General features: G+C 37.2%; 1 protein-coding gene across 3 annotated transcripts in view; it reads right to left on the reverse strand.

Moving 5' to 3' along the window:
* Window positions 1-373: 373 nt before the first annotated feature.
* The window catches only part of evi5b (ecotropic viral integration site 5b), a 45,081-nt gene continuing 32,709 nt past the window's right edge, over window positions 374-12,745 (reverse strand). For all 3 annotated transcript variants that reach the window (XM_033992175.2, XM_055221479.1, XM_055221478.1), the window contains 3 exons: window positions 12,562-12,657; window positions 4,573-4,668; window positions 374-2,355 (listed from right to left, as the gene is read on the reverse strand). In XM_033992175.2, the coding sequence (XP_033848066.1) occupies window positions 2,047-2,355; window positions 4,573-4,668; window positions 12,562-12,657 (501 nt within the window). In that variant the 3' untranslated portion in view covers window positions 374-2,046. The remainder of the gene's footprint in view (window positions 2,356-4,572; window positions 4,669-12,561; window positions 12,658-12,745) is intronic.

Raw genomic sequence — 12,745 nt, forward strand, 5'->3', positions numbered from 1 at the left:
AAGTCAAGTATTTTTTAAAACTTGGGCTTTGTAAAATATGAGTTTCCTGTGTTTATTTTAGTTGAAAATAATATAATATATAATAATAATAATACTTGTTATTATTATTATTATTATTATTATTATTATTATTGAATTTAAAACAGCAATGAAAAATCAAGGGGCCGCTAAGTTTGGATTTAATGCACAGATTGATGTCACTGAGCCGCCAGTTTATCTACAAAAACCTGAAGTGAAACACTTTTTTAAAATGTGGTTTTGTTCTTGAAATGATCAGCTCTGAAACCACAAAAGAAAATTACTTCCTGGATGCACTCAATCTAAGTGTGAATCTTCAGAAGCACTTTGCGTCATCCAGATACACAACAACATGTTTGAGTTTAGGAAAACATTTCTTTATTGTGACAACTCTGCATCCCACACAGCAACAACAAGGTATAGTTTTAGTGTCCAGTCTCCATTGTGTTGCTATGTTAGTTCTCAAAGCAATGTAGACTCCAAAAGTGCCATTTCCTTGTATTTTTGCATCTAAAAATACAGGATATCTTTTTGTTCATGGTGAGAAATCAATCTCGCTTGCTGCTTCAGTATTTCCACTTTCAAGGCCAAGAAAAATTGGTAAATTCAAATTCTCAACAGGCATAAAATGAAGTGAATCAGGTCCGGAAAGCATTGCACAGACTTTAATGCTTATTTTGGTTGCTCAAAAAAGTCTCCAATTTAGTTTTATCTTGATTTCCCTCATCTTTTCCTGTGTAAAACCAAGAAGTAGAATAGATTTATCAAACTGGTGTTTTTTTTTTTTTTACTTCTACGAAACAGCAACAGTCATTCAAATCTATCCCCTTATTCATTTTTAATTCTCCAAATGCATCGTTTTTGGACTTTTCCCTTTTTTGTACAATCAAAAACAGATATGCAATAGTTACACATTTCAAGTTCAAAGGAGTTGAAAAAACATAATACACATGTACATATCTACAAATATGCAGATGCCACACTGAGCCAGTTAAGGCAAGTGACTTAAGGCAGATAGTAGTAGTAGTAGTAATATTAATAATAATATAATAGCATTTTCCGGCTGGTGCAAGCAGGTTTGATACCAGGCTCGGTCAAAACAACAGATATAGTTGATATTTACACACGCAGAGCCACTGCATGACGCTTTGTAGTAACGGCGATGTGAATCTCGGCTATAAAAGTTTTTAAAACATATAAAAACATGACAAAGAGTGTTGTGAAAAATGTCTTATTGCACAGTCTCTTGCTTAGAAATCCACTTATTGTTTTCAGAAACTACAAACTGGAGGTAAACAATGACAATCTATGGAGCAGTGGTTCTCAAATTGGGGTGTAGGTACGACAGGTGGAGCTCAAGAGCAGTTGTTGTTACTTGTTCAGTTGGGGTTTTAATTCAGTTGTGGTTTAAAATAGATTTTGTCCTGTTTTATTCTACTGTAATAACTTAAGACCTGCTTTAGTCCTGGTTTAATTCTGGTTCAATCCTGGTTTGTACTTTTCAAGAGAGGTTTTGTTCTACTGCAGTGCTGAAGACCTGGTTTAGTCCTGGTTTGAATTGGTCTCAGTCCTGGTTGGGCCCTGTTCATACCAGTTTTTTTAGTATTTATTTAGTATTTAGTATTTTTTAAGACCTAGTTCACTTAAGACCAATGCTAGTCTTGTTTCTGGTTCAGTCCTTGTTTGTACTTCAAGACTGTCCCTGAATCCTGTTCATAACAATTCTGATTTAGTCCTGTAGTCCTGGTTTTACCCTGGTTTCTACTATTAAACCTAAGCCCTGGTCAAGTCCTAGTATAGTCTTCTTTGGGCCTGGCTTGGACATAGTTTAGTCTTAATTTTGACTGGGTTTAATATTGTCTTCAAACTTACAGGACATATTTAAATCCTAACTTAGTCCTGTTTTAGTCCCAATTGATTCTAGCACTGTAATTTTTTTGTGATTTTATGAACGTTTAAGAACCACATTGAATGAATAATGCTGCTGGCCCCACCCCTTTTCTACAGATCCCACATCCTGATTGGTTGTCACACTGTAGTGGACTTATGATTGGCTGTTGAAGGAACAGTGAGTCTCAGTTCTTCTCCATCCTCCTCCTCCTCCTCCTCCTCCTCGCTGTCTGTGTCCGGGATGTTAGGTCTAAGGCGGATTCGGGTTGGACCGGACATGCCCCTCTGGTTCGAACTCGAGACTTCTTGGAGACTGGGATCCCGGGATCTGTCGTCGTCTGAAAAGTGGTAAGACTCGAGGTTCCCACTTCCGAAGTGGTTGACCAAGTGGATGCCATCAAATGTGGACTGGTTGGACATGCCCCTTTGGCCTTTGAGACAGCAGATCTGAAAGAAGGCAGCAAAAAACATGATTTTGTCTGTGTGATTTAATTTTATTTTATTTTTAAGTGACACGTGAACCTAGTCAAATAAAAAAAAATTACATGCACATTTTTGATACATTAATGGACAGGAATGGAGTCTTTCTGGTGGTCATGCAGTGATTTTGTAAAAAAACAACGAGACAAACAAAAAGGGACAATCTCAAATGTATACAATAAGCAAGCAGATCCACGGTAGACCTAGTAATAAAACTAACACCATTAACATCATTGACTCCATGACCCTTGTGCACATTTTTAGCATTGTTCAGGCTATACATCAATATGACAGCATCATAGCATTATGATGCCAAGGTAAATGGGTAATTTGCATTGACACTGAAGGATGCCAGTTTAAGAATAGCTATAGCAATAAGCATAGCAAAGAAAATAGCAATTGACCTACAATGTATTCATTTATCCATAATTTTTATTCCCATTAAAAGCGCTGTACCTGACTCTTAAAAATATGAAGATAGAAGTAGTTGATTTTAACCGGTTTGCAGTGGTCCAAAGTTATTCCTAACTTAGCATATACATTCCGAGCATCCTAATGCTATTCACTGCATAAGTTTATAAGCACTTGTGGAGTTTTGCTGAGTTTTTCTATTATATGCAGAGAGTGAACAGTGGACTTATTTTGATGTCAAAAGCTATTGATGCAGTATGTCTGAACTTGGGCAAGACAAATTTATCAAATACATTGAAAAAAAAGAACTGGTACATGATAGCCTTTAATTTGATGGGCTACCAGCTACTTTGGGTACTTTTTTGGGTATCTTTGGGAAGCATGCAGACAGGAATGTCTAGCCATTGTCAAAATCATTTAAATTGATGAATGGAGAGACTGGGGATAACCAAGAGTGGGTTTGGACTGAAATAACACGGACAGAGGTTTGTTAACATACCTTGTACAGCCTACCACCACAGTCAGACATGTAGGAGGAACAAGATGCACCTCTTTAAATAGTTCTGTCCAGCAGCCTACGTTTACCTGAAGTCATAATCTTACTGCCAACCCAAAGGAAATATTGAAATAAGTCAGAGGAGGGGGTGGGGGGGGTGGGGGGGGGGGTGAAACTATCTTGTAAAGCATGCAGTCAAAATGGGATGGTTCATTCATTTCTTTGAAGTCTCGGTGTTTGTTTGTCAAAATTATGTAAAAAAAAAAAAAAAAAAAAAAGTAAGCTAAGATATAAGTAAAGTGGTAAAATCACAATTAAATAAAATAATATTCATTTTAAATAAGAGTGTATTTTTCCAAATTCATCAACAATTTTATATGGTTTATATTGTGAGGGGGAAAAAAAAGAAAACATTTTAAATAAAAGAAAATATTTTCAAATGTTTCTAATCATCAAAATCACCAAGTGACATTTCCCAGTATGGTTTATATCGGATTATATGAAAAAGGAGAAAAAGAAAAAAAAAAAAGACTTATTGACATTAATTTAGGCTACAGTCGGACCACATACAAATATTTAAAAGACTTGATCAAGTAACCTTTACGTTTCGTTGGGACAGTTTTAACTGCTAGATAGAACTTACGTTATCAAAACGCATTCTTCATTTGTTCTTTTAAAACATCACTATGCAACTTTATGGTGGAGGGTCTGCTTCCTGCTTGTGTCCAAGTTTTTCAAGGTATTTTGAGCAATAAAAACATCTGTAATTTAATAAATGCGCAATAGACAAGTGCCATAATGCCATACAGTGGAACATTCTTGGCAAAGTAAAATCATTAGCAGGAGACAGGTTGTGGGCCTCCCTCCAGAAAAGTTATAGAGTGCCCCTTTAAACATACTATAGCATATTGCATGTAGTATAAATATAGTATAATGGCTTTCATCCCTTGATCTGTACAAATAGGGCTTTTTGTTGTCACTTAGTAAGTTGCAGCAGTGTTGTGCAGTGCTGCTCTACACAGGAAGTCTCTGGGTGGAGTTTACACTGATCTGCTCAAACTCTGATCAACAAGTCCAAATCTGCTGAGGGGAAACTGATATGGTGTAATTTTATGAGTTTGTTCTACTCTTTAGAGGCTCCTCATCTTAGAAGTACTCAAAACTATGGGCCCAAGCGCCTTTCATAACAGATATTATAACAGTCAAAAAAGAGCAATAATAGTTTAATTATCTTGTACAGTCTGAGTTGTACATAAACACATTTGACATGGGCTCACCTCTTGTCTGAGCTCCATGATCTGGTCCTGCAAGTCCCTGATGTACTGGCTGGAGTCTGTGTGGTTCAGCTGGCCCTGTACCTTCCCCTCCTCCTTCTGTGGGGCATAAAAATGTTATTTCAGATATGCACAGCCTACTAACCTATTAACACACTGGGCTTTTCAGTAGCACATAAACTTAAATATTCAGCTTTACAAATCAAAAAGAGCAATTTCTGGTTCATTTTTTCATCAAATAGTATAGATTTAACATAAGCAATACAGTTTAGTCAGTTACCTTCTATATAATATAATAAAAACATCTGATTCTAACAAGAACTATTACAAATCAAAAAGTGTTGATTAATTGCTAAGCCCTATTGTGAGGGTATGTAAACCACTTACCAAAATAAAAGTACATTTATGGTAGATCAAATACATCTACTCAATCCTTTGGGACACAGAAACGTGTGTGCTGCAACTGTTTCACTACTGTTTATAATAAAAGCACAAACAATTTCAAATTCTAAAACCAAAAACCCATTTCCAATATCAAAAGTCAAATGTGCAGCTCCTGAGTTCAGACATATTAGCTGATATTACAGGCAACGGAGCTGAAATCTGAAAATAGATACACACCACACGCTTGCACAAAGAAAGAGGTGAGACTGAGGTCTCAAACACTGCTATTGTGAGGAGCCAGTTCTGCTAATGCTATTTTTGAGTTTAGACACTCAGCTCTGGGGCAGTTTGGGGCAGTTAGGAGCTTCCTGGAAATGAAACTGCAGCTGTCAGATTGTGTCAAAAAACATTTTATATCCCAAGAGGCAAACGGACGAGGAACAGTTTAAAAAATAATAGTAATAAATATTTACCACTGAATTTGTACATTTGGTTTGAAGCTAACATGGCTGTTTTTAAATAAATATATTTGTCTAAAAAAATGAACGACATTAAGAATGAGCCACTCCTCCTGCTCACCACTTCATAATAGACTCCCTTAAAGAACATACATGTTTTGTACATATACTCTTATATGCTCTATAAGGTGGTCGCTAAACAAAGCATAAGAATGAGTGAAAACAGCATATGAGGGATGTATATTTTGTGATTTCGATGAAAAAACTCCAGCATCATAGCTGAAGCTTTATGGGTTCAAATGTTATCGTTACCCTTATGACCATGTCACTAGATGAAGTTGAGGACGAGAAGTTATTTAGCACCAAACCCAAATCCTACACCAACTGATTGGTCCAAACTACTTAGACTAGCATAAGTGTAAATCTGTGATAGTGGAGCTCTGAGCCTGTGAGTGTGCAGGAAGTGGTTTCTCGCCTGTGAAACAAACAGCAGAGCCATGGCAACAGCACAGACTGGCACGTGCGTCTAACATCACCCAGACAACAACATCTAGTCAATATTCACTAATTCATAAAACCACTGCATTTTAAAGTAGATCTTGAGTGATTTATTTATCAGTAAAACTAGGTGAATATCATTCATAAATATTCCAAACAGTAAAACACAGGAGTTGTGTGCTGAGTTGTGAGGTGCCTTAAATATACTAAAACACTTTTATAAATCTCCTTGAATCACTCCTAGACAATTTCACAAGTTAGTTTGGTCTCTGAGTTAGAAAGTCTCCCAAAACACAGCATAACTGCCTATCAACACAATTTTACCAAGGAGAAGCCCTGTACCCCTGGTCTACCTATACGCCACTAGCAAAACCTCTCTCACCTTTGGCACGGTCCACAAGCCACAGAGATCAAAGTGTTGTTTTTTCTTTTTTTTGCATTTTCTTGCAATTGAAGAAGTTTTCAGCCACAACTGGGGCAGGTAAACCAAACCACAAACCATCAACCAGTCGAGCCACACTGATTTTACCTCAGAGACTGTGCAAAACAGCTCAGCGATAAAAAATGGGTGTCAAACTCGCACCTTTTCTTTTAAAAAACTCCCTTTCTAGTGAGGGACCTGTGCTAAGAGTTGGATATGCAGATTGTAGAAGTATGGGCGTTAGTGTTAAGAGCTGAGTGCACTAGAACGCAAACCTCAGACCACATGTGTGAGGAGCTGGGGGCAGGGGACATGGTTAAAAATACATACAGCTTCCTTCAAACCTGTTCAGAAATATGTTTTTAAAAACAAAAAAGCCCACTCACCAGCGCCCTTAACTGTGAATATCACAATAGTGCACAATAGTGCACTGACAGAGTACTACTAAAATTGAGGGGAAAAGTAACTAACGTTCACGTGCAAACTATATTTGAGAGTAATTTCAAAATTTAAATGTATTACATATTTATTTATCTTTATTTATACAGGGGGACCCAATGAGAGCACTTGGACTCTCTTTTTCATGGGTGCCCTATTTAAAATACAACACAAACCGAAAAAACTATCAAAACAAATAAGACTGTAAAAACCATCAACAACAAGTGCAGGTGTGTGTGTAAAAGTTTGTTATCAGATTATTAAATTGCAATTGTCACCAACGTGTCCAGTTTTGCTTCTCCTTGGAGCATATTCCATTTTTGTGAAGCAAAACAGCTAAAAGCCCTCTTTCCCATGTCAGTTCTGGTGTGACTCGTCCTTAGCCTTATGCAGTCATGTGATCTGGTGTTAAATGTTATAATTAACAAGCAGGTGAGGTATTCTGGCAGTTTTTGAAGTAATCCCTTATAGATAAACTTAATGCAGTGCTGTTCTCTTCTAACAGACAGTGATGGCCAACCCACTTTTTCATTGAGCGTACAGTGATGAGTTACAAATCCATCACCTGTAACAAAGCGAAGGGTCGAGTGAAATAGTGGATCCAATGGTTTCAAAGCAGAGGCTGAAGTCTGCATATACACCACATCCCCATAATCCAATACGGACAGGAAGGTTGCTTGCACTATTTCTTTTCTGTATCTTATTGGGATACAATATTTGTTTCTGTAATAAAATGATAATTTAGATTTTAAACTATTACATAATTCTGAGATATGTTTTTTAAAGGACACGTTTTCATCAAGCCAAAATCCAAGATATTTATAAGTGTCGACTCTTTCAATGGATGTACCATTTAGCGTGTAAAGGTTTGTAGCTTGCATGTTACTGAAATGTTTTTTAGAAAAAATCATATACTTAGTTTTACTTGCATTCAAAAACAGCTTAAGATTGATGAGGGAGTTTTGGATTTCATTAAAATCTTGCTGCAGTTTTAAAAGTGCTTGATCAGCAGGAGCAGTTGCATACAAAACAGCATCATCTGCATATAAATGTATGTGGCTTTCTTTTAAATTGTGACCAATAAAATTAATAAAAAATAGTAAAAAAGTAGGGGGCCCAAAATTGAGCCTTGGGCACTACTTTACTTAAAGTTAAAAAATCTGATTTAAAACCATCGGCTACTACTGCCTGGGTTCTGTTTGAAAGATAATTTTGGAACCAGTTACATGTAGCATTGTCAAATCCAATCTGCTTCAGACGGTTCAGGAGGACTCCATGATCCACTGAATTGAAAGCTTTAGTTAAATCAATAAACAGAGCTACACAATCTTGTTTATCATCAAGGGCTGAGAAAATGTCATTTAAAACTTTTGTGGTTGCTGTGACAGTACTATGCCCTTTTCTGAAACCTGACTGATAAGACTTCAAAATGGAGAAATTACTTAAATAACCTGTAACTTGATTTGAAACTAACTTTTCTAAAACTTTTGCAAGACAAGGTCATTTAGATATTGGCCGGAAAGTATTTACATTTTTAGTTGTCCCACCTTTATGTAAAGGCAAAACATGTGCTGTTTTCCATAATTCCAGTATAATTGCCATTTGAATTGACAAATTAAAAATATGTAAAAAAGGTTGAATTAAATATGGGGCAGCTAATAAAATAAATTTTGGATCGAGATCGTCAGCTCCTGTGGACTTCTTTGGGTATATGGAGCGGAGAGCATTTAAGACCTCCATGTAACTGAAAGGTCTTAAAGAAAAAATGTGGTCCGAAGTTCAGATTCAACATAATCAGAAGGAGCATCATTGTTCAACATATCACATGCAGAGATAAAATGTGTATTGAAAGCATCACATATTTCCTCTTTAGAATTTATAATACCGGGATCTAATAAAATATCATGTTAGGTTCAGAGAGGGATCTGATTCTCCTCCAGAACTTGGTTGGATTTCCGTGGCTCTCTATCAGTGCAGGCATGAAGTAGGATGTTTTTGCCTTCCTAATTGCTGATAGACATTTATTTTTTTTCTGACGAAAACATGCCCAATCCAACTAGTTGTGTGAGCGGTTTTCCAAGCAGCATTTCTTTCTCTAATTAATTGTGCAGTTTCTGAATTGAAGCAGCGATTATTACAATTTTTCATTCTAATTTTTCTTTTAGGCACATGCCGGTCTACAATTTCATTAAATGTATCAATAAAAACACTCAAGGCACCCATATCAGGGTCAAGGAATGCTGATGTTAACCCGATCTCACTGTAATATAGGTCAGAGATGAAGGCCTGCTTATTGAAATGTTTATATGATCTTCTGACCTTTACACATGGATATGTCTTTTTCATTTTTGTATTTCGGATACATCCAATTGGACAATGGTCACTAAAATCAAGTGTAAAAAACACCATTTGCCTCATAATTATGGGGTTTGTTTGTTAAGATTACATCAATGAGTGTGCCTTTATTCAAATTTGTAGGGTCAGGTCTAGTTGGATTAGAAATTAATTGTGTAAGATTTAGGCCATTGCATAGGTCTTTCAAAGTTTCGGACTCTTTCTCCACCCAGTTAATATTTATATCACCCATTATCAGGGCCTCATAATTTTCCAGTTTAGAAAGCATCTTGAATAGATCATTAAGAGCATTTATAGGGGCTGAAGGGGCACGATAAATACCAGCAATAGCCAATTTTTTATCAGGATCATTTGCGTAACTAACAGACACAGACAGATACTCAAAACATTTAGGCTTTGTACAGGAGAATAGAAGATCCACAGACAGGTGATCTTTGACATAAATGGCAACGCCACCTCCTTTAGATTGCCTGTCACAGCGAAAAACTTCATAGTTTTCAATATTGATTTCCTCATCACTTATTTTATTTGATAACCAAATTTCAGAAAATATAAATATATCTGGATCTGTTTGATCTGCCCAGACTTTAATGTAATCTAATTTAGACATAATACTACGCACATTCATGTGAATAATTCCCAGTCCCTTCCTTGTTTTGAAGTTTTGCATATCAAATATGCCTATCTTATTAGGGATAATAGCTTTATTTGTGTTTGATTGAGATTGATTTGACGCCTGAGAATTAGGTTTGTTATTATTAGTAATATTGATATCAACCAAGTTACACGACCTCCGATAATTTCTTTCATTTCTACGAGATATTCTACGTGAAATATGCACATTAATCTGTTTTAATGCAGAATCTAAACCGGGGGGCGCTGGTTTTGTCAAAGAGTCACCTGAGACGCTCTTTACCCTATGCGCAAGTAGTCATTCAGTAGGTCTGATAGGTGCAGACTCCAGCGTTAGTTTGATATTGTCACTCAGCAGTTTTTTCCCAATTCTATTTAAATGAATTCCATCACGGGCAAAGAGATTATTCCTCTTCCAAAATCCACAAAAATTATCCACAAAAGGAATTCCAAGAGCACAGCAATAACCCTTCAGCCAGACGTGAAGTTGGCGGATCCGACTAAACTTCATGTCACCAAAACTAGGAGATGGAATTGGACCGGATATTACGCATTGTTTTCCCGACTTCAGCACCGTGTCTATAAGCGATTTGAAATAATTTTCCAACACCTCAGACTGTTGTAATTTAATGTCATTGGAGCCAATGTGCACTATCACTGTGGATGTGTCCGCACCACTGGACAGTGTGTCTGTGAGTATGGTGTTTATATGTGATACCTGAGCTCCAGGGTGGCACTCGGTTTCAGCTCGTGGGATGGCAACATCACGGACCATAGACGAACCAATGAGGAGCTGTGGGCAGGTCTTATCTCGTGAAGGACGCCGCTCCCTTGCCAACCGAGCCCGAGCTGATTGATGATTTTGTCTTAATGTTGTGGGAGCCGCTGTGACGTCCCACGAGGATCTAAGAGTAGCTGGCAGCTCTTGACTGTGACTTGATAAACATGGAAACTCATCCAGGTCAAGAATATTAAATCTGTTTGATAGCTCCAAAGGCTGCTTCTGGTTTGTATTTGCATACAGAGTGAAAACTTTTGTTTACTATTCTTAACAAGAGACCAGCTGTGTGAGGGAGTAGAAGAACTTGGACCTTTTAGCTCAGCTGCACCAAGACAGCCGCAGATGTCATGCCGAACACTGACAGAGGTTGGCTCCCTGCACCCCTCATCAGCAGGAGCGGAGTTTACACTGGGAACAGCTACGGTCGCATCGAGTTCATTTATGGGGACGGAGATGGACTTGGATTTTCCCCCTGTCACCACCGAGTCAAGGAGTTGATCACGAGAATGACTCTGTGTTTGAGTCAGTAAGGAGATTCAGTTCTCTAACTCGGTCATCCTCGCTTCCAAATGTAGACAGCGGTCACAATGTGTCAAGCTGGCGAGTGACGCCATACTGTAAAGGAAGTTAAAACTCAAGCAGTAAAAAGATCAGATGAAAAAACATAACCATTTCATGGATGTGATCAGATCCGTATTAAAAACGTTTTCCAAAACTTACACACAAGGGCCCCAAAAAGGAGCCCACTGCGTTGAGATGACTTGAAACAGAGTGACAGCGGATCGACACGCTCCACCCTCGCCAACCCTCGCGGGTTAAAAACGTCAAATCTGGGTATCCAGTGGTAAGAATAATTAATCCAGATTTTAAAAAAACAGAGTTAAGAACCGCAACAATCTTTGTTGGATTTTAAAGTGTCTTTAAAATCAAGATAATAAACTTTGTCGGGAGCTCGATCTCCCTGGCAGCAAAAGACGCCAACAGATGAGGTATTTATGAGGTTTTTTGTTTTTTTTTAGACTACATTATTTTTGCCAGCTGTACAGAAGTTATTTTATGTAAGCTTATAGACAAAGATGATAAATCCAACTTCAACTAGTACACAAAATGAACAGATTTGAAACACACAAGAATATGTGACAATGCAATAACAACAACTTGAAGCATTCTAATGTTGTTCACTAAAGGCTCAAATTTGTTTCTATGTTAAGAGCTCTTCACCTGAGTGAGTGGTCCCACCGTAAATAAAGTGTGTAATCTGTCATCTCCACACTCTCCTGAAAGAACAACCTGTATTTGTTGTAGTCACCCTTGTTGTGTGTGACGTTACATTTGTTTACATATAAATATGGTTTTCTGAGCTCACTGGTTCAGTCCAGCTCATACCCTAAGTTTAGTGATGCGTTTACTCTGTTCAGGTCAATATTGGTTTGTACCAGATTTTGACATTTAAAGTCTTGATGTTGTACATGGACAACTTCAGCGTGAGAGCTTTTTGATCAGATTTGATCCACTAAAGGAAACCAGCATGTAACTAGAGTGATCTTGCATGTTTGATATATTATATGCATCAAGGACATGCATCTCTTAGTCTCATTGCATGTTTATCTACTAGAACCCGACAGAGAAAATATAATGTGGGTCGATGCAAACATTGATAGTAAGGGTTTTTACCAGTAACTGATATATCAGCCAATATGAAACAAATGTTCAATCTTAGTACATATCAGATTTAAATATTCAAAAGGCACAAAATGTATCACCATTTTAAAAGGTTAAGGATTAACTTTTTTAAGATCAAAGACATGAACCAAGACAAGCATGTTTAGATCAATTCAAACAGAAAGATACATATAGAACATTGGACTGTGCAGTGTTTTAATTAATCATGTTGGCCATATGTACAATTTATATAATGTAGACCTTTAAGTGGACCAAAAAATGTTGTTGCATCCACTGGTTCAGTTTTGTAAGGTATATGAAAAAAAAAATGAACTGGAAATAAAAATCTAAACTGTTCGTACCTGTATTTCGAGCTCGGAGATCTGCTGCTGGAGCTCAGCCATAGCAGCGATGTTGTCAGCCTCTCTGAGCCGGACAGCCATCACCTCCTCCTTACTCTGAAAAAATTGTACAAAACAAATACAAATCAGCCAGAAAAATGAATAGTTTATTTCTTTTGGCTGTCAGAATTTTACAGCATGATGT

The sequence above is a fragment of the Periophthalmus magnuspinnatus genome, chromosome 4 (assembly GCF_009829125.3).
Source record: "Periophthalmus magnuspinnatus isolate fPerMag1 chromosome 4, fPerMag1.2.pri, whole genome shotgun sequence".
Classification (NCBI taxonomy): domain Eukaryota; kingdom Metazoa; phylum Chordata; class Actinopteri; order Gobiiformes; family Gobiidae; genus Periophthalmus; species Periophthalmus magnuspinnatus.